Source organism: Mobula birostris, chromosome 3, assembly GCF_030028105.1.
Source record: "Mobula birostris isolate sMobBir1 chromosome 3, sMobBir1.hap1, whole genome shotgun sequence".
Taxonomy (NCBI): Eukaryota; Metazoa; Chordata; class Chondrichthyes; order Myliobatiformes; family Myliobatidae; genus Mobula; species Mobula birostris.
The window spans coordinates 226,441,977-226,464,639 of record NC_092372.1 but is presented as its reverse complement, the minus strand read 5'-3'; the positions used below and the strand labels follow the sequence as shown (position 1 = coordinate 226,464,639).

At 46.0% G+C, this 22,663-nt stretch overlaps 1 protein-coding gene across 1 annotated transcript in view; it reads right to left on the bottom strand.

Annotated features, from left to right (window-relative positions):
- The window catches only part of adck5 (aarF domain containing kinase 5), a 129,448-nt gene that overhangs the window by 7,331 nt on the left and 99,454 nt on the right, over nt 1-22,663 (bottom strand). Inside the window, exons 12-14 of the mRNA XM_072254263.1 lie at nt 19,041-19,132; nt 11,670-11,928; nt 4,833-4,949 (exon numbers count right to left, since the gene is read on the bottom strand). Coding sequence (XP_072110364.1) covers nt 4,833-4,949; nt 11,670-11,928; nt 19,041-19,132 — 468 coding nt within the window. The remainder of the gene's footprint in view (nt 1-4,832; nt 4,950-11,669; nt 11,929-19,040; nt 19,133-22,663) is intronic.

The following is a 22,663-nucleotide window of genomic DNA, read 5'->3' as shown; positions in this document are numbered from 1 at the left end:
ATTAATTTAGATAACTTTGTAAAGGCCTGCTTTCACATAAGAGTCTTTTTCTGTTGATCAGTGTCAAAAAAGCCAAATTAAATCCACTGCTTTTCAATGTCGTAAAACAATAAAACATGAAAACTTCCGAGGGGTGTGAATGCTTTTTTAGAGGCACCATATACATATATAGTAATTGATTTATTTTTTCTTTTTAAATTTTTCTTTCTTTCTATATTATCACATACTGCATTGAACTGCTGCTAAGTTAACACATTCCACCACACATGCCGGTGATAATAGACCCGATTCTGGTATTATTGGTAGGCTTTCCTTCATATTTCATCTCTTCTCTCCTTATGACATCTTAATGCTTTCTGTTGCTTTTTAAAAGCTTCCCAATCCTGTATCACATCACCTCTCTTGCTCTTACGCTGTCTTTGACTTCCCTTATCCGTCATGGTTGCCTCATCCTCCCTTTAGAATATCAATGTACCTATATGGTACTTTGATAATTAATTTACTTTGAACTTTTTTGCTGTTTCCTTTGTCTACTTCTCCAGTTAATTTAGATCCTATTGTAACCTGAAATAATCCTCTCTACTCCACTGTAACACCAATTTTGGTGTTATCTGCAAGCTTACTAAACAAGCCACACACACAAAATGCTGGAGGACGCTGCAGGCCAGGCAGCATCGATGGAAAAGGGTATTGCCGATGTTTCATCAGACCCTTCATCAGGACTGGAAAAAAAAAAGATGAGGTCAGGATAAGAAGTTGGGGAGAGGGGAGGAAGAAACACAAAGTGATGGGTGAAATCGGAAGAGAGGGAGGGGTGAAGTAAGAGCTGGGAAGTTGATTGGTGAAAGGGATTAAGGGCTGGAGAAGGAGGAATCTAATAGGAGAGGGAAGAAGACCATGGAAGAAAGGGAAAGGGGAGGAACACCAGAGGGAGGTGGTGGGCAAGTAAGGAAATAAGGTGAGGGGGGAAAAGGTAATGGTGAACGGGGGGAGTGGGGGGCAGGCAATTACCAGAAATTTGAGAAATTGGTGTTCATGCCACCAGGTTGGAGGCTACCCAGACAGGATATGAGGTGTTGCTGCTCCAACCTGAGTGTGGCCTCATCGCAATGGTAGAGGCAGCCATGGACTGACATGTCAGAATGGGAACAGGAAGTAGAATTGAAATAGGTGGCCACCAGGAGATTCTGCTTGTTCTGCCAGATGGTGCTCGGCGAAGTGGTCTCCCAATCTACATTGGGTTTCACCGATATACAGCAGGCCACACCAGGAACACCAGGTTCAGTAGATGACCCCAACAGGCTCGCAGGTGAAGTGTCACCTCACCTGGAAGGACTGTTTGGGGCCCAGAATGGCTGTGAGGGAGGAGGTGTAGGGGCAGCTGTCAAATTTGTCTGCTTCCTTTTTCTGGAAAGAAAAGCCTCATCCCGAGAGCAGATGTGGTGGAAACGGAGGAACTGAGAGAAGGGGGTGGCATTTTTACAAGTGTCAGGGTGGGAAGAGAAATAGTTCGGGTAGCTGTGAGAGTCCGTGGGTTTATAATAGATATCAGTAGATAAGCTGTCTCCAGAGCTAAAGACATAGATCGAGAAAGGGGAGGGAGGTGACGGAAACGGACCAGGTAAATTTGACAGAAGAGTGGAGTTGGAGGCAAAGTTGATGAAGTCTCTCGGCATGGATGCAGGAAGCAGCATCAAAACAGTTGTCGATGTCGCATGGGAAAAGTTGGGGAATGATACTGATGTAGGCTTGGAACACAGACTGTTCCACGTAGCCAACAAAAAGTCAGGTGTAGCTGGGACCGATGCAAGTGCCCATGGCTACACCTTTGGTCTGATTTTTACTAAGCCTGCCACCCATATTCACTTCCAGATCATCGATATTTACACTTGGTATACAATAAAGAATCCAGCACCGCCGGACCAGGGTCTCCAATATGAATCGGCTTTATGATCACATGTTGTACAATGCAAAATTTGTTGTTTTGCATCAGCAGTACAGTGCAAACTCAAATTTATAAAGTACCATAACAAATAAACTGCAAGGGAGGCCGAGCGAGGTAGTGTTCATGGACCTTTCAGAAATCTGGTAGCAGAGGGGAAGAAGCTGTTTCTGAAACACTGAGTGTGTGTCTTCAGGCTCCATGGTAGCACTGAAAAGAGGACATGTCCTGGATACTTTTACTAAGCTAATATTGTACCCCATTTGCCATCTCACCCTGGATCCCATATAATCAAGCCTACTATGCAGGACCTTATCAAAGGCTTTGCTCAAATCCACGTAGGCTTCAAATCCACCACCCTCTCATTCTCTTTTTTATCACACTTTAATCAGACATGTCAGTCATGATTCCCCACAGACAAAGCTGCATTGACCATCCCGAATTAGTTCTCGTCTGCCCAAATGTAAATAAATTCTGTCCCTGAGGATCCCATTCAGTAACTCTCCCACCACTGACATTAAGCTTACCACCTTATAGTTTCCAGTTTTGACCTTGCAGTCATTAAATAAAGGCACTATCTCAGGCACTCTCCCAGTCTTCTAGCACCACACCAATAGGTAACAAAGTACAGATATCTCGTGAGGGTCCCTAGCCATCTCCTCTTGATCCTTAACCAGTCAGGAGATTATGTCCGAGGTATCAGACATTCTTGGTCAGTCTACTGGTGGCATACAGGGAGGGAAATAAGAGCAGACAATGTCCGAGGATTCGGGCGTTCTTGGTCAGAGTCACTGGGCGTATACAGGGAGAGAAATGGAGGAGATAACATCTGAGGAATCAGACGCTCTTGGTCAGTCTCACAGGGGATATATAGGGAGGGAAACAGACGAGATAATGGGGATACACTACCCCAAACTACTGTCAAACAATAAAGCAGAAAACACTGTAAACACTTAGCAAGTTAGGCAGTATCTATAGAGAGAGGTATGGAAGTATGGTTATGGATTTATTGAGAATGTTTGCAAGAAAACAAATCTCAGGGGTTGTACATGGTGACATATATGTACTTTGATAATAAATTTACTTTGAACTTTGGGGTTCACATTTCAAGCTGAGGACTCGGGTTCAAAATCTTCAAAGTTTATTAACAAAGTACACACTGTATATGTCACCACATACAACCCTGCGATTCACTTTCTTGTGGCTGTATACACGAAGACCGCACCCAACAGGATGGAGAGACAATCATTGTGCAAAATACAACAAACCGTGCAAACACAAGCTTTCCATCAGAACTGTACTAGTGCGTATGCACCGATCGTGCATGCAGCCTGGTACAGCCGTTCCGATCTATTCTTACTTTTACCAAATTTCCCTCGGGATTAATAAAGTATATCTATCTATCTATCTATCTATCTAAGTGTGTTATAAATAGGAGAGTGGGAAGACAGCGAGAAAAAGAGAATGGAGACCAAAGTTAAAAATTATTCACAAGAGCTTCTGTAGATACTGGAAATCGCGCGCGCGCGCACACACACACACACACACACACAGGTGAAGGAACTTAGCAGTCGGGCAGCATCTATTTGAGTGGATTGATAAACTATTCAGTCCTGCTGAAGGGTCTTTGCCCAAAACATCGGCTGTTTATTCATTTCCATAGATGGTTCCTGACCTGCTGAGTTCCTCCAGCATTTTGTGTGTGTTGTTAAAAATTATTTAGCATTTGAGAGTGAGAGATGTGAGAGAAATGGAAGCACTTCTGGTCTCTGACCTGTCACAGACCCTCTCTGGGTAGAAAGTGCTTCTTCTCTCACTTTCCTATCCGTGGCGAAGAGTCCCTAACCCGAGTCTGGTCCCCCCTCCACAGAAGCTGCCTACCTGCCCAGTGTTCATGACGGTTCCTGGTCCCCAGACTTTCTACTCCCTTTACCCATGGAGGTGAGGGAGGTGTGTGATAGGAGCCAGGCTGCATCATGCAGCAATGGCTGATATCATAAACACAGGAGATTCTGCAGATGCTGGAAATCCAGAGCAACACACACAAAATGCTGGAGGAACTCAACAGGTCAGGCAGTATCTATGGAAATGAATAAACAGTTGACATTTTGGGCTGAAACCCTTCATCAGGACTGGAAAGAAAGGGAAGATGCCAGAATAAGAAGGTGGGAAGGAGGAGAAGTAGTACAAGCTGGAAGGTGACAGATGAAGGTGGGAGAAGAGGGATGAAGTGAGAAACTGGGAGGTGGCAGTTGGAAAAGGGAATGGGCTGGAAAAGAAGGAAACTGTTAGGAGATGAGAGAGGACCATGAGAGAAAGGGAAGGAGGAAGTGGCAGTTGGAAAAGAGAATGGGCTGGAGAAGAAGGAATCTGATAGCGGGGAGGAGGGGCACCAGACAGGTGATGGGCAGGTGAGGAAGAGAGAGAAGAGGCCACAGTGGGGAATTGACATGCTCTCAATCAATTCCCAGATCACTTCACTTTCACCCAAGAGACCTCCAGTCCCCCATCAAGAAGGCCTCCTCTTCTGCCACGATGAGTCCACTCTCAACACGTCATCTTCCATCTGGGTGGCCTCCAACCTGATGGCACGAACTCTGATTTCTCCAGCTTCCGGAAATTTATTCTCCCCCTCCCCTTTCCCTCTTTTTCAGCTCGAGTTCCTCCAGCATTCTGTGTGAATGGCTGTAGTGATCATTGTTCTCAGGAGACAGTGTACCCCAGTCTGCTTCTGAACCTGTGGGGATCCCCCTTTTATTTTGTACAAGCATTTATTCACCAACAAAATAATAATCAGGGTTTCATAAACTATTTAGTTTCAACTTAATATTAGTGTCGACAACACATTCAAGGCCCTGAGGGGTGCCACACGTGACATCTCTGTGCTTACCTCAGACTGATCTCAAAATGGATCCTTGCCCACTTCATTTTCACCCACGTGAGGGGGCCGACCGCCCAGAATCCCCTGTTGTGCTCGCTGGAGAACAAGTTGCCACCTTGGACTGCACTGCAAGGAAAGAGAGGCTCGGTGCTGTGAGAGGGGGAAGCTGGAGCCCAAACATAGCGACTGGAGGATTTAACAACCCCCAAAATACACAAGGTGCCCAAGTTTGATCTGAGCCACAGCAACGGTGAGGGCGGCACTCAGGTGTAGCAGCTAGAGGAACACTTTACAGCATCAGCGTGGTCAGGGGTCAATTGCCACTGCTGTGTGCATTCTCCCCGTGGGTTTCCTCTCACGTCCCAAAGACGGATGGCTTAGGGTTAGTAAGTTGTGAACATGCTACGTTGTGGGGTGCTGGAAGTGTGCTGAAACATACAGGCTGTCTCCGGCACATCTTTGGACAGTGTTGGTTGTTAATGCAGGACAATACATTTCACTCTATGTTTCGATGTACATGTGACGGGCTGCATCACTGTCTGGTGTGGAGGGGCTACTGCACAGCACCGAAAGAAGCTGCAGAAGGTTGTAAATCTAGTCAGCTCCATCTTGGGCACTAGCCTACAAAGTACCCAGGAGATCTTTAGGGACCGGTGTCTCAGAAAGGCAGCGTCCATTATTAAGGGCCTCCAGCACCCAGGACATGCCCTTTTCTCGCTGTTACCATCAGGTAGGAGGTACAGAAGCCTGAAGGTGCACACTCAGTGATTCAGGAACAGCTTCTTCCCCTCTGGCATCCGATTTCTAAATAGACATTGAACCTTTGGACACTGCCTCACTTTTTTTTAATATACATTATTTCTGTTTTGTGCACCTCTTTTAATCTATTCAATATACATATACTATAATTGTTTTATTTATTTATTTATTTTTCTCTCTTCTATATTATGTATTGCTGCTAAGTTAACACATTTCATGTGACATGCCGGTAATAATAAACCTGATTCTGATTCTGACAAACCTTTATCTGACAGCAGCCAGTCTGTAACCAGCCCTTACTCTGGGGTGACGGCTGTATATTGATGGCAGTGTATCAATCCAAAGGTGGAACCTCTACCTATACAGCAATGCTTGCCTTCGCTGGTTGGGGTGTTGAGATGCAGCTGTTTAGAACTGTGGTTAGCCCGTACTGTGTGCACTTTGCTCACCCCATTACACGAAGAAATGTGGAGGCTTTGGACAGGATGCAGTCGAGCTTCACCAGGATGTTGTCAGGTTTACAGGTTATGAGCTAAAAGCAGAAGTGGAAAAACATGGGTCGCTCTGAGTTTCAGAGAATGATGGGAGACCTGACAGAAGTGTATAAAGCAGTCCAGGACAGGAGGTGCCAGAAGCGGTGAAGCAAAGTGTCCTGCTGGAGGGTTTCAGCCCGAAATGTTGACTGTACTCTTTTCCATAGATGCTGCCAAGGCTGCTGAGTTCTTTCAGCATTTTGTGAGTGTAGCGCAGTGTCTATTCTGGTTGGGGACTGAGTTTTCATATTGGTGCTGCCCTCCAGTGTTCGATGGGTGCATTGCGTGCACGTGCTCGACTGCAGACTGCTGAGGATTGCTTGTTCTTGCCGGTAACAGCCGCGCACCATCAATATACAGGACATGTCACTCTGCAACTTGGGGCTTTATTTTTTTCTGTGACTGTGCTATGTGTGCCTTGTGATGTGTATGAATGTAAGCACTGCGACTTGCACCTTGTCCACAGAGGAACAGGTTTTGTTTGGCTGTATTCAGTATGGCTGAACGATAAGTTCAGGGGGGATGTTAGAAATAATTACTTTTTTTTTTACACAGAGAGTGGTGGGTGTGTGCAATGTGCTGCCAGGGCTGGGGTACAGGCAGATACATAAGGCACATTAAGAAAGTCTGAGATAGGCACATGGATAACAAACAAAAATAGAGGGCTAATGCAGGAGGGAAGGGTTAGGTTGATCTTGGAGTCGGTCAAAAGTGTTATAATTTCCTGCCATTCACCTTATGCACAGACATTCCTGTGCCTAGCATTATTTGTATTGGACATATAATCAATCTATGTATATATGCTATCTCATGTATGTATTTTTTTTATTTACTGTGCTTATTTTATTATCTTTCTGTGCCTTGAGCTGCATTAGACCCACAGTTACAATTATTTCATTCTCCTTTACACTCATGTACTGGAAATGACATTAAACGATCTTGAATCCTGAAAAGGTTGGCACAACATCATGAACCGATGGGCCTATACTGTTCTACGTTCGATGTATGAGGCCATTTTTTGTTTGAACAGACAGTGTGGTCGGTTGCTGGTATGCACTGCCTGGGAAGGCAGTGGAAACAGATACGATATCAACTATGAAGGTCTGCATACTGGAGACAGAGGAGTGACCTGATAGAGGTATATGAGATTATGAGAGCATACACAGGGTGAAAACACAGTGTGATATTCAGCGGACTGGGCGGATGAGATCAACTCTGAGGTCCAGTGCCAAGAAGGTGGTTCTACAACACTCCATGAAGAGTGAATGGCAGAAGGCTCAGAAGAATTCATGGTCATCCACTGCAACCAAGGAAGATCACAGCGTGATGACTACTCGCACCCCTGATCCAAGGTCGAGAGAGTGAAACGCTTTTCCATTTTAGAAACTCCCTTGCATGGGTCTCTAGTCATTGTTGGAAATGACAGAAAGCTAACAAAACATATAAATACATGGATAGGAGAAGCTTAGAGAGCTGGGGGCCAAACTGGGCAGCTGGGACCAGCTGGACAATTTGTGCCGAAGGGCACTGCCCAGCCCATGAGTAGCTCGACGCAGAGAAAGACCTGGTTGTGGCTCCTAGTCTTTGGGAGAATTGTGCTAACTCTAATTTTGTACATAGACCATTAAAATCAGGACAGATCTGGCACAGAATTCAGTCTAACAATAAATTCCTATCACAGCTTGTCGAGGTCAGGATTCGCAGAGAACAGCGGCTCTGCTAAATCGGGAAACATCAGTAATGATAGAGGTTGGTGTGGTCAGAGTTCAGGTACAAACACACACTGTATCCAAGCCCAGGGAACTGGATAGAACATCAAGGATGTAATGTTGAGACTTTATAAAGCACTGGTGAGGCCTCACTTGGAGTATTGAGAGCAGTTTTGGGCCCCTTGTCTTAGAAAGAATGTGCTGAAGCTGGAGAGGACTCGGAGGAGGATCAGAGAAATTATTCCAGGATTGAATGGTTGTCATATGAAGAGCATTTGATGGCTCTGGGCCTGTATTCACTGGAATTGAGAAGAATGAGGGGTGACCTCATTGAAAGCTATCGAATGGTGAAAGGCCTTGATAGAGTGGATGTGGAGAGGATGTTTCCTATGGTGAGAGAGTCTAAGATCAGAGGACACAGGCTTAACGTAGAGGGGCATCCTTTTAAAACAGAGATGAGGAGGATTTCTTTAGCCAGGGAGTGAACCTGTGGAGTTTGTTGCCACGGGCAGCCGTGGCAGCCAAGTCTTTAAGTATATTTAAGGCAGAGGTTGATAGAGTCTTGAATGGTCAAGGCATGAAGGGAAACGGGGAAAAGGCAGATGATTGGGGCTGAGAGGAAAAATGGATCAGCCGTGATGAAATGCTGGAGCAGACTCGATGAGCCAAATGGCCTAATTCTGCTCCTATATCTTATGGTAGTGTAGCGCTTGGCGCAATGCTATTACAGTTTGGGGCTTCAGGAGTTCAATTCCAGGGTCCTCTATAAACAAATTTGTATGTTCTTTCCCTTGTATGCGGGGGTTTCCTCCGGGTGCTCTGGTTTCCTCCCACAGACCAAAGACATACTGGTTAGTAAGTTAATAAGATCCTAAGAAAGAGGAGCAAAATTAGCCCACCTGGCCCATGGAGTCTGCTCCACAATTCCATCATGGCTCAATTATTATCCCTCTCAGTGGTTATTGTAAATTGTCCTGTGATTAGGAAGGGTTAAGTCGCTGGGCTGCTGGGCGGTGTGCGCTGTATCTCTAAATCAGGGCTTCCCAACCTGGGGACAATGGACCCCTCAGTTAATGGTACGGCTCCATGGCATAAAAAGGGTTGGGAGCCCCTGCTCTGAATATAATAAAAACACTAGCAGGTCATGTTCTGCCCTGGCAGCATCTGTACCTGACAGACACAAATTCTCAGTACAAATCACCCTCCACAGCCTGTAACAGACCATAACAGAACTTATCATCCACTCCAAGTACAGGCAAGATTATCCTCACAAGGGGAGGAGTGAGGTTTAAGGCAAGAGTTGGCAGATTCAGAATCAGGTTTAATATCACCAGTATATGTTGTGAAATCTGTTGTTTTGCAGCAGTAGAACAGTACAATACATAATAACATTACAGCTAAGAAAAAATGTATATACAATGGATTCCGGATCATTGGGCTATCGGTTAATCGTGGAAGCTGCTTATTTGGGACAACTCTTAAAGAACAAAAATAAGTTGAGAAAATTGCTGGGATTACCTTCATTTATTTGGGACAGGAAACTGTTGCTGAATAGGTTCTAACTAGCATTAGTCACGTGTATGTGTGGCCGTTAGATTCTACAGAGTGCTTAGATTTCAAATAGCATCAGTTACATGTGTTTGTGTTCAAAAAGCAGAGATTTTTGTCACTGATAATTGGCAAGAAATAAGCAGTAAGACAGTTCAGAACTGTTTTGCTCATCGCGGTTTCAAGCATTCTGGCTTGGAGATGCCAGAAACAGCCGGAAGTGAAAATGAAACGATTTCACTAGTTCTACAAGTTAGGAACTTCGGAGAATTTGAAGGAATCAACAGTCATCTTGAATGTCACCTTTGGTCCCCACTGTATACTCAGTTCTCACCTGTGGCTCCAAGTAGCTGTTCGCTTGCAACAGCAGCCACATCCCTTCGACAGGTGGGCTAAACCAGGTTAGGGTAGCTGGTGGGTCTCATACCCCAGTGAGAACGGGATACGCATGTCCCAGCAAGTGATGAGATCTACAGTGAGATCCAATGGCCAGGAAGGCAGTTCTACAACACTTTATGGAAAGTGAAGGGCATGACAAAGCACAGAAGTCATGGGCATCCACTGTAACCAAGGAAGACCCCACTTTAAAACCTCACCCGCACAGGTTTCCTGTCATCATCGGATACGACGGACAACTATAAATAGTTGTTCTGTACTTCATTTAAATACATAACTTATTACCCAGTTAAATGGTAATTAGTCTTTTTTTTTTTAATACCTTTTTGACTATTACCATGAAACTTTGGCTAATTGGGGCAGCTGCTTAAGTGGATCAAAATGTACTGGTCCCAATGTGTCCCAATTAAAATGAATCCACTGTATATAATTAAATTTAGTGCAAAAAGAGAGAGAAAAAAAGGTATTTCATTGTCCATTCAGAAATCTGATGGTGGAGGGGAAGAAGCTGTTTCTGGACTGTTGAGTGTGTGTCTTTAGGCACCTGTACCTCCTCCTTTATGGTAACTATGAGAAGAGGGCATGCACTGGGTGATGAGGATCCTTAATGATAGATGCTGCCTTTTTGAAGAGGTCATCAATGCTGGAGAGGCTAGTGCCCGAATTTGGAGCCGGCTGAGTTTGCAACCTTCAGCAGCTTTTTCCGATCCTGTGCAGTGCATTACCCGGATCCACTCTCCAGTGCTACAACCCGGGAGTGGGGCAAGGGCAAGAACAACTGCATGGATATGCCACTCAGTGTGGGCTTGTCATAACACCACCATAGGTGGTCCCAAACCCAGCTGTGACAGGAGGAGGGTTGGGCATGGGGCTAGCAACCCCAACTGTAAAAACCCAGAGCTACAAAAACACCACCAGACCTCATCCCTGGGAAAGGAAGGATCTTCAAAGATAGGCTACACTCAGGGATTACTTGAAAGTCTGGCGCAGGACTGAGGACTCTGGCCTATGCCCCTGTAGGGGTGATGGGCTTGTAATCACAAGCAACGTTGGTTAGATAAAACTCCACCAAAGAAACAGCAGCCAAGATCAGACGGAGGGAAGAGGTGACAACTGCTGGACCAATCACAGAATACAGCACAGATCCTTTGGCCCATGCTTTGTGCGGACTGTCTGATCTACTCTGAGCCTTACAGATGGCAGTGGGAATTGGACTCCAATTGGAGGTCGCTGGCACGGTACCACCAGCAATAACGTAGTGGTTAACATAAAGCTTTACAGTGCCAGCAACCCAGGTTCAATTCCCAGCACTTACTGCAAGAAGTTTTAACGTTTTCCCCGTGACCGTGTGCGTTTCCTCCTATATATCAAAGACGTACAGGTTAGAGTTAGCAAGTTGTGGCATGCTATGTTGGCAACGGAAACGTGGCGATACCTGTGGGCTGCCCCCAGCACATCCTCAGACTGCGTTAGTCATTGACACAAACTACACATTTATATTGTAAAGATACAGTACCGAACGGGGCTGCCTGACCCTCAGAGCCACGCCACATAGCAACCCACTGACTTAACACTACCCTAATCATGGGATAATTTACAATGATCATACTAACCGGTACGTCTTTGAACTGTGGGAAGAAACCAGAACTCTCAGAGGAAAGCCACGCACAGATGGGGAGGAACGTACAGACTTGCTTACAGAGGATACCAGAATTGAACTCCGAATTCCAATGCTCCAAGCTGTAATAGGATCGCGCTAACTGTTACAGTACTGCAGTGCCCCAATTTCACTGTGTGCTTCAATATTTTGACATACATGTAACGAATGCAGCTACTCTAAGGAGTATATCTGTACACTCTAATCTCCTCAAACAGATTCCAACACTGCATTTGCCTGGTACCTTTTGGCCATGAGGACGTATCGGTCGACAGGCAAGCCCAGCACCATGTTGATACTGCGCACGGTGTTGATGTTCCTGAAGACGAGCAGCATGGGGCGAGGCAGGTCTTTTAACACCTGGACGATCCTGTCGAAGTGGTTGCTGGCCATGTCCTGCATGTAAGCCCTCTCCTCACGGGTCAGGATGTTGGCCAGGTGGAAGGCCGTCTCCTTCATGTTGATTGGCCGCTGCATCAAGATCTCACAGAACAGGAAATAGTCTGCCGAGGAAAGAGGGGCGGCAGGTTAGAGGCAGGTTAAGATATGCTGGGATATCATAGACACCCAAACAGAAACTGATCATGTGTCAACTATTAAAAGATTACTGTTGTAATTCTACACCTCTGATCCCCAAAACACCATGTTACAGATTAATACAGCACAGAAACAGCCCACTTGGTCCACACTGAGGAGGCGTAGCAGTTATTGTAACACTATTAGATTCAGCAAACCGCGATCAATTTTCCCGTTCTCAGTAAGCAGCATTTTCTCCTGTGACCAAATGGGTTTCCCCTGGGTGCTCCAGTTTCCTCCCACATTACAAAGACATACAGATTAGTAGGTGAAATGGTCACATGGGTGTAACTGGGCAGTGTGGGCTCACTGGGTTGAAAGGGCCTGTTACCAAGCTGTATATTATGCATAAAAATAATAAACTTGCCTGTGCTTAGCCTATATCCCTCCAAACCAGAGCTTCCCAACCTATAGCCCACAGACCCCTAGCTTAATGGTTAGACTCTTTGGCATAAAACAGGTTGGGAACCCTTGCTTTAACCTTTCCTATCCATCTACTTGTTCGAGAGACTTTTAAGTGTTGTTCAGGCACCTGCCTCACCCACTTCCTCTAGCAGCTCATTCCCAATGTGGTGAATTTTTAAAATTTTATTTTTTATTTAGAGTTACAGAGCAGAACAGGCCCTTCCGGCCCAGCGACCCACCCGCACACGCCTAGCAATTAACCCACTAACCAGTACATCTTTGGATAGTGCGAGGAAATCCACATGGACACGGGGAGAATCCTTACAGAGGGTGCTGGAACTGAAAACGAACTCCAACACCCCGAGCTACAATAGCACCACACTAACCGCTAAGCTACTCAGGCGCAATGGCTTCCCCTCAGATCCCCATTAAATCTCTCCCCTCTCACCTTAAGCCTCTGCTCTGCAGTTTGGTTCCCTTTCCCTGGGAAAAAGACTGTGTGGGTATTCACCTTCTCTTTGCCCCTCATGATCTGACATACCCCTTCACTTGTCACCCCTGTGATCTGACATACCCCCTCACTGTCACCCCCGTGATCTGACATACCCCTTCACTTGTCACCCCCGTGATCTGACATACCCCCTCACTGTCACCCCCGTGATCTGACATACCCCCTCACTGTCACCCCCGTGATCTGACATACCCCTTCACTTGTCACCCCCGTGATCTGACATACCCCCTCACTGTCACCCCCGTGATCTGACATACCCCCTGTCACCCCCGTGATCTGACATACCCCTTCACTTGTCACCCCCGTGATCTGACATACCCCCTCACTGTCACCCCCGTGATCTGACATACCCCTTCACTTGTCACCCCCGTGATCTGACATACCCCTTCACTGTCACCCCCGTGATCTGACATACCCCTTTACTTGTCACCCCCGTGATCTGACATACCCCCTCATTGTCACCCCCGTGATCTGACATACCCCCTCACTGTCACTCCCGTGATCTGACATACCTCTTCACTTGTCACCCCCGTGATCTGACATACCCCTTCACTTGTCACCCTCGTGATCTGACATACCCCTTCACTTATCACCCCCGTGATCTGATATACCTCTTCACTGTCACCCCCGTGATCTGACATACCCCTTCACTTGTCACCCCCGTGATCTGATATACCTCTTCACTGTCACCCCCGTGATCTGATATACCCCTTCACTGTCACCCCCGTGATCTGATATACCTCTTCACTGTCACCCCCGTGATCTGACATACCCCTTCACTGTCACCCCCGTGATCTGACATACCTCTTCACTGTCACCCCCGTGATCTGATATACCTCTTCACTGTCACCCCCGTGATCTGACATACCCCTTCACTGTCACCCCCGTGATCTGACATACCCCTTCACTTGTCACCCTCGTGATCTGACATACCCCTTCACTTGTCACCCCCGTGATCTGATATACCTCTTCACTGTCACCCCCGTGATCTGATATACCCCTTCACTGTCACCCCCGTGATCTGATATACCTCTTCACTGTCACCCCCGTGATCTGACATACCCCTTCACTGTCACCCCCGTGATCTGACATACCTCTTCACTGTCACCCCCGTGATCTGACATACCTCTTCACTGTCACCCCCGTGATCTGATATACCCCTTCACTGTCACCCCCGTGATCTGATATACCTCTTCACTGTCACCCCCGTGATCTGACATACCCCTTCACTGTCACCCCCGTGATCTGACATACCTCTTCACTGTCACCCCTGTGATCTGATATACCTCTTCACTGTCACCCCGCAATCTCCCACGTGCCAGCAAGGAAGGTTGTCACCAGCACCAGCCTACCTGCCATCAAGGGCATACAGACAGAAGATTCTCTTATCCTTGCATCCCCATCCCTCCTTCTAACATGAACATACCTTTCCTCTACTCTGTGCAATTGACCCTGCACATTTCTGAAGTGGACTTGCCAGAGAAATGGTGTTCCCAATTAAAGCTTCTTAGTTCCTGCCTAATACCCTGTAATTTGCCCTACTCCAATTTAACACTCTCCCACAAGGACCATACCTATCCTTATCCATAGTTATCCTGAAAGTTAAGGAGTTGTGGTCACTGTTCCCCAACTGTTCACGCACTGAGAGGTCAATCACTTGGCCGGGCTCCTTTACGGCCCCTCCTCAATACGTGGACCATCCACATACTGATTTATGAAACCTTCCTGGACACACTTAACAAATTCAGCCCCATCTAAAGCCCTTACACCAAGAAGATCCCAGTTTATATTAGGGAAGATGAAATTCCCCGCGACAACAACCCTGGTATTTTTACACATTTCCTTAATCTGGTTACATATCTGTTCCTCAATGTCCCAGTGGCTCTCTTCTCACTGCTGCCATCAGGAGGTACAGGAGCCTCAGGACCCACACCTCCAGATTCAGGAACAGTTACTACAGTTCAAACATCCGGCTCCTGAACCAGAGGAGGTAACTCCACTCTATCACTGAACTGAATGGACTCAATTTCAAGGATTCATCTCATGTTTGCGATATTTATTGTTTATTTATTTACCATTTTTCCCCTTTTCTATTTGCAGTTTGTTGCTTTTTGCACATTGGCTGGTTGTCCATCTTGTTGAATGTGTTTTGTTTATTGACTATTGTGTTTCTTTGTGTTTACGCTGAATGCCCACAAGCACATGAATCTCAGGGTTGTATACAGTGACGTATATGTACTTTGATAATACATTTACTTTTAACTTTTTTGAATGAGAAAGGCACCTCTGAGTTCGGGTGATACAGCAGGATTTTCAGTCCAGACTCCACATGTACAAAATTCAAAGTATATCTATTACTGTATTAAAGAACATATGTACCTCTCATCATCAACTACCTGTACAAAATGTAACATTTTGTGCCTGGTGGAGACTTAGCTGATGGAGGAGATACCAGATCTTGCCGTCGAGCCCCCAGGGTTCTCCCTGTTCTGGGTAAAACCTCTCTGGGAAGGGTAAAGGAGACGGGGTATGCTTCATGGTTAATAATGCCTGGTGCGACCCCTGGAATGTGCACGCCCTCAAATTCTCTTGTTCCCCAGATCTGGAGTACCCGGTGCTGCTGTGTAGACCTTTCTGGCTGCCTAGGGAGTTCACGGCTGTTATTCTCACAGTTGTGTATAGTGCACCGCAGGCTGATGCCAACCGGGCTCTCAAGGAACTGGAAAATACACACCCGGAGGCCGTCTTCATCGTCACCGGTGACTTTAATAGAGTGTCGCCGCCTAAAGTCTCTCTGCAGTTTTGCCAACACATCCAGGGGAGATAGCAAACTCAACCACTGCTACTCTCCCTTCCGCAATGCTTACAAAATGCTCCTCCATCCTCCATATGGAAAATCAGATCTCTCCCCCATTCTTCTGATGCCAAAGTATAGGCAGACGCTGAAACAAGAGGCGGCCATATTGGAGACCAATCGGTCTCCATGCTACAGGACTGTTTTGATGACGTTGACTGGAATGTCTTTCATGATGAGGATGTCTCTGAGTTCACGGGTGGGATCATGAGATTCATCCAGAAGTGCATCGAGGATGTTGTCCCCCAGGAATCGGTCAGGGTCCTCCTGGATCTTTCAGAAACCCTGGATCAACAGTTCCGTGCGAGCAGAACTTACTGTGCGAGATAGAGCTTACATTGCCGGTAATCAACAAGGGCTCAAGAAACGTAGCTATGATCTGCTAAAGTCATCAAGGCAGCGAAAGAACAATACAGAGACAAGATTCAGTCTCTACTTTCCACCAACAACACACGCACGCAGCCTATGGCAAGGTCTGTACACCATCGCAGACTTCAAAGCTAAACACAGTGGAGTTTCCAACATCGACGCCTCTCTCCCAGACGAGCTAAATCTGTTTTACGCTCGATTTGACGTGGCCAATACTGAGCCCCTGAGGGGACCTGCAGATGATGTGACCGGCAGCTTGGTGATACAGTACGCAGCTGTTTCCAACGGATGGACAGTCGCACGGCTGCGGGTGGGACCGGACTGTCCCAGGGTGGGTACTCAGGATGTGCGTGGCACAACTGGCAGGTGTGTTTACAGACATTTTTAATCTCTCCCTCCCCCATTGTAGAGTGCCTTCCTGCTTCAAAACATCCACCATTGTCCTTGCATCTAAAAAGACCAAGGTAACATGTCCGAACGACTGGCGTCCTGTCGCACTCACCTCAATAATAAGTAAATGCTTTGAGAGGCTGGTCAAGGACTACACCTGCAGTATGCTACCACCCACACTGGACCCCCTACAATTCACCTACTGACACAACTGATCAACAGACAACGCAATAGCCAAAGCTCTACACACCCTCCTTACACGTCTGGAGAAGAAGGATGCTTATGTGAGGATGCTGTTCAGCATTCAACACCATAATTTCTTCCAGACTCGACAAGAAGCTCAGAGACCTCAGCCTTCACCCTGCCTTGTGTAGCTGGATCCTGGGCTTCCTGTCAGGTCGCCGGCAGGTGGTAAGAGTGGGCTCCCTCACCTTTGCCCCTCAGGGCTGTACTATGCCTGCTACTTTACTCTCTGTACACCCATGTCTGTGTCGCCACCCACAGCTCCAATCTGCTAATTAAATTTGCTGGTGATACTACACTGATTGGCCTAATCTCACATAATAATGAGGCAGCCTACAGAGAGGAAGTTATCACCTTGACACAGTGGTGTTGAGAAAACAACCTCTCCCTCAACGTTGCAAAAACAAAGGAGCTGGTTGTGGACTACAGGAGGAATGGAGACAGGCTAACCCCTATAGACATCAATGGATCTGTGGTCCAGAGGGTGAACAGCTTTAACTTCCTCGGCATAAACATCACCAAGGATCTCACGTGTTCTGTACGTACTGGCTGTGTGGTGAAAAAGGCACAACAGCACCTCTTGCACCTCAGACAGCTGAAATAGTTTGGTATGGGCCCCCCCAAATTCTAAGAACCTTCTATGGGGGCACGATTGAAAGCATCCTGACTGGCTGCATCACTGCCTGGCATGGGAACTGTACTTCCCTCAATCACAGGACTCTGCAGAGAGTGGTGTGGACAGCCCAGCGCATCTGTAGATGTGAACTTCCCACTATTCAGGCCATTTACAAAGGGCCTGAGGATCACTGGGGACCTGAGTCACCCCAACCACAAACTGTTCCAGCTGCTACCATTCAGGAAACAGTACCACAGCATAAAAGCCAGGACCAACAGGCTCCGGGACAGCTTCTTCCACCAGGCCATCAGACTGCTTAATTCGTGCTAACGCAACTGTATTTCTATGTTATATTGGCTACTCTGTTGTACATAATATTTATTATAAGCTACTATAATTGCACATTTGAACGGAGACATAATGTAAAGATTTTTACTCCTCATGTATACGAAGGATGTAAGTAATAAAGTCAATTCATTCGATTCCTTTCCACCATGAGGACCATAACCTTGTTGTGGCTGGAGGCTTGTGTGCCTCAATGACCCGGAGAGTAGTCAGCTGGAGTCAGGGCATTACGCTTTGGCTCCTGGTCGGGTCACCCATGCCAAACAGGGTCAAAGGTTAGAGGCCAGACTAAGAGTGGTCCGCTGGTCCTCCGGTTTCAGAAGTTCAGCTCAGGGCTGACTGGCCAAACAAAACTGTTACAGAAATAGCAACAAAGAACCCTTCTACATCCGTGTGCGACGGTATTCAAATCTCCACCCGGGACTTGTATGGGTGGCAGCAGTGAAAGTCGAGAAAAAGATACTGACATGGTGAAGCCCTGAACATCGCCAGAGATGGATTACCTTCACTGCTGCCCTAAACGCCAGTGGCGTAACGGGCAGCAAGTTTCTACCTTGAGATTCATTTTCTTGCAGACATCTACAGGAAAATAAAGAAATACATACGATAGACTTAAAACTACTGTATTCATAACCAAAGTCTGACAAAATGCGGAAAAGACAACAAATTGTGCAATTTAAAAAATAACACTGAGAACGTGAGTTGTGAAGAGTTCTTGAAAGAGAGCTTGTAGATCATAGATGCAGTTCAGAGTAGCATTTGGAGTATTGAGAAAGTTTTGGGTCGCATTATCTATGAAAGAATGTGCTAATATTCGAGAGGTTCCAGAGGAGGTTCAATGACAATGATCCTGGTAATGAAAGGGTTAACAAGTGAGGCATGTTTGATGGCTCTGGGCCTGTACTCGCTTGATTTTAGAAGAATGAGTTGGGTAATCTCATTGAAACCTACAGAATATTGAAAGGCCTGGATAGAGTGGATGTGGAGAGGACGTTTCCTGTAGTGGGGGAGTCTAGGACCGGAGGGAACGGCCTCAGAATAGAAGGATTTTCTCTTAGAACAGAGATGAGGAGGAAATTTATTGCCACAGATGGCTGTGGAAGCCAAGTCACTAAGTATACTTAAAGCAGAGATTGATAAGTTCTTCATTACTAAGAGTGTCAAAGTTTCCAAGGAAAAGACAGGAGAATTGGGTTGAGAGGGATAATAAATCAGCCATAATGGAATGGCAGAGCAGATTCGATGGGCTGAATGGCTTAATTCTGCTCCAATGTCTGCTGGTCAAAGATGTGTTCAGACAACTCACCTTTGACTCCTAGCTCTTCCGAGTACTTCTTCATCGCCACGTCATTGAGAAGGACAATGGAATGCCAGAGCTTGCAAAGGCTCACCCGATCCCTAGAGGGGAACACAGCAGTGAGTGGCCACCGGGTACATTTCAAGGTCAGGCAGGAAATCAGACTCCCACTGTAGGAACCTCAACCACCCCAGCAACCTCCGGTACCGAGTGGGAGGTGGCGGCAACAGCAGGCAGTCCTCTCTTCCACATGTTTCACCATTCCACGCAATCTATTGACAAACTTCAACTCATTCAGAACACTGCTGCTAGACCTCTAACCAACACCAGGATGAGGGAACATATCATTCTCAGTCTAGCACTTTGCATTGGTTTCTGTATCTCTTTGAATTTATTTTAAAGTGCTCTTACTTGTTTTTAAAGCTCTTAATGGTCTGGGACCAGAGTACATCACAGAATCGTTTTCGTTTTATAATCCCACTCGAGCTCTCAGGTCTTTTTCCACTGCTCTCTTAAATTTAAACAATTGCCATCTAAAGGTAATTGGCAGGTCAGATTTTTTGAACTAAACTGTGGAATTCAGTACCTAAAACTTCAAGGGATGCAGACTCAGTTGACACTCTTAACCAACAGCTTAAAACTTATTTACTTAACCTTGCTTTTAACTAACGTCCTTTTGACTTTTATTTTCATGTTTGTACTTTTAGTCCTTTGTAAAGCACTTTGAACTACATTTACTGTATGAAGAGTGCTCTATTGATAAGTTATTATCAATAATATTCCTGACTTGGCAGTACCATCACCACACAAAGCAAGTGCCAAGGACATGATGAGTCTCCACTATCTAAAGGCATCAGGGCTCAGTAATAAACACAGGCACAGAGAATGTGGCCGTGAAGCAAGCCCCTTGACCCAGTGACTACCAAGCACCAGACCTACCGTATCTACGTTGCATGTTCTATACTAACACATTTTATTCTTCCCCACACTTCTTCCATCAGGCAGAAGATAGAAAAGCTTGTAAAGTTGTACCACTAGGCTCAAGAGCAGCTTCTATTCCGCTATTAATAGATTCTTGAATGGACCTGGGGCCAGCACCAACTCCAGCATGCAAGCCACACCCCACCGCCTCCGGAACTCGGCTGGACTGCCCGAATGTTGAAACGTTCAGTGTGGGTCTTCAAGCTCCCGTACCTCCTTCCCAACGGTAATAATGTGAAGAGGGTATGTCCTGGGTGGTAAAAGGATGGTAGCACCTTTGGTGAAGGGGCATGGCATGTCCAATCTGGGGCAGCTCAGTAACCTTTGGTGCCCACCAGGCAGAGCTCTCACCTGTGGCATTTGTGTGCAACAGTGGCCGCATTCTGGTACACTGCTTCAACAGGTGAGCCAAACCAGGTGAACACCATGAACAGCACAGATCTGTCGGAGAACCCGTCATTTATCTGTAACTTACGCCTTGCACTGAACAGAATCAGAGAGCACACTTTCCCTGGATGGGGCTTGTCAGTCATGGTTGGCAGTTCACTTGGAAGGAAATCTCTGATCTCACACCTCCACTGCTTTGCAGCTGTACCCACTCATGGGGGAGGTTTTGGAAGTAAACCACGAGGGATAAATCAGAGCTAGAGACCCTAAGACTGTCATACGGTGAGTTCAACGCTGACTGGCAACTCCTGCAATACTGACGGTGCCAAACTCCATCGGTCTCTCCTGTTCCTTCGGATTTATCAGCTGCGTGGAGAGAGGGCGCCTGCCGCAGGGGCAACAGCTCGCTCTCCGTATTGTACTGCCCTGGCTTTCACATCACGTAGACAGCTGGGACACAACATCCACGGTCGACCCTGACCAATGGAAGGCCTCACTTTCCCTGATGGTTAGTACAGTCCTTGCTGAATTACTAAAACACAGGGACTGCAACACAACAAAAAACTAAAATAGGGGTGGGGAGAGACTGCCCCACAGCAGGAAAGGGACGAAGCGGCAGAAATAATTGTGTATTTGTGTCTCTCATGGCCTTTTCACTGAGGTGGGTTTCACCATTTTGTTCAGTCTTCTTGCGTCTGTCGAGAGACTGAGAGTGGGACAAATGCAGTTATCAGTCCAGTCCTGTGCTAAATGGTTCCTGGAGCCTGGTTTTCGTGGAAGCTTGCTCTTGCAAAAGAGCACTGATAGCAACAACACTCTGGAAACTGATAACTTGCCAAGGCTGTCTCCTAATTTTCAAAATAAAACGACATGTTTTCTCCGGAGTATTGGAGATTCAGGGTAGATTTGATAGAGGTATACAAATTTATGAGGGATATAGATAAGGTAAATGAAAGCAAGCTTTTTCCACTGAGGTTGGATAGGAATACAACTAGAGGTCATGGGTTAAGAATGAAAACATAGAACAGAACAGTACAGCACAGTACAGGCCCTTTGGCCCACTATGTGGTGCTGACCCTTTAACCTACTCCAACATCAAACTAACTCTTCCCTCCACACAGCTTTCCTTTTTTCTTTCATCCACGTGCCTACCAGAGTCCCTTAAATGTTGCTCACATATCTGCCTTCGCCACCATCCCTGGCAGTGCATTCCATGCACCTACCACTCCTACTGTGAAAAAAACACTACCTCTGACATCCCTCACCCTTCTTCTTTCCTAAAATGATGTCCCCTTGTATTAGCCAGTTCCACCCTGGGAAAAAGTCTGCCTGCCCACCATCTAGCTCTCTTATCACCTTGTACACCTCTGTGAAGCTACCTCTCATCAGCTGTTCAGAATCTGCCTGGTTTGGAAAGCATATCTTATAAGGAGAGGTTGACTCTTATTTTCACCCTTATCTCAGTAGATTGCTTTCTATCCAAAGTTTTGAAGGCATTATCAGTTAACTATTTATGTTCTGCTGTGGCTCACCTATCTTTAGAACCATTACCACCTCAAATGATTTCCTTGCAAAAACTGCCGTCCTATCTTCACCATTTCCCTTTTTAAAGTCCTGTAATGTATTGATGCTTTATAATTATACTTTCATTCACCCAAATATTGGTCAAATAGCAGGTTGCTCTTCCTGGCTGATATTCTAATGATTATTTGACAACACAAAAACAGTTCAGTCCTCTCACTGTGATTTGTGGGAACTTGCTATGTGTAAAACAGGCTGACACATATGGTTACGTAGTAAATGGAACACACTGCAGAAAGTAATTTGCATGATGTGAGTTTTGAAGTGTCAAATTTTATGAAGTACTCTATAAAATGCTTATCTTACACATCATCTTTAATGGAAAGTCCATGATTCTGTCGTCTATAACCTATCTTCTCCCTTCACGACAATTTTCTTAATTGGGTCAATATTTATTATCCACGATATTCCTTCGTCCTAAAGCATAACTCAGACATCAAAGAAATATAACACAACTCCACTGACTAGGGCATTTCTTACAAACTGTCTGTTCTAGCAAAGCTTGGATGAATCAAATCTTTCTCCATTATCATGTTATTCAAACTATTCTCCTCCAAACATCCGTAGATTTCCAATATGAACCTCATGAACTTTTATTGGTGCACCTTAGACTAATACCAGAAAAGTAAAGTATTTTACTCAATCTCAAACCGAAGATCTGATCCTCGATCAGCACAGTGGTG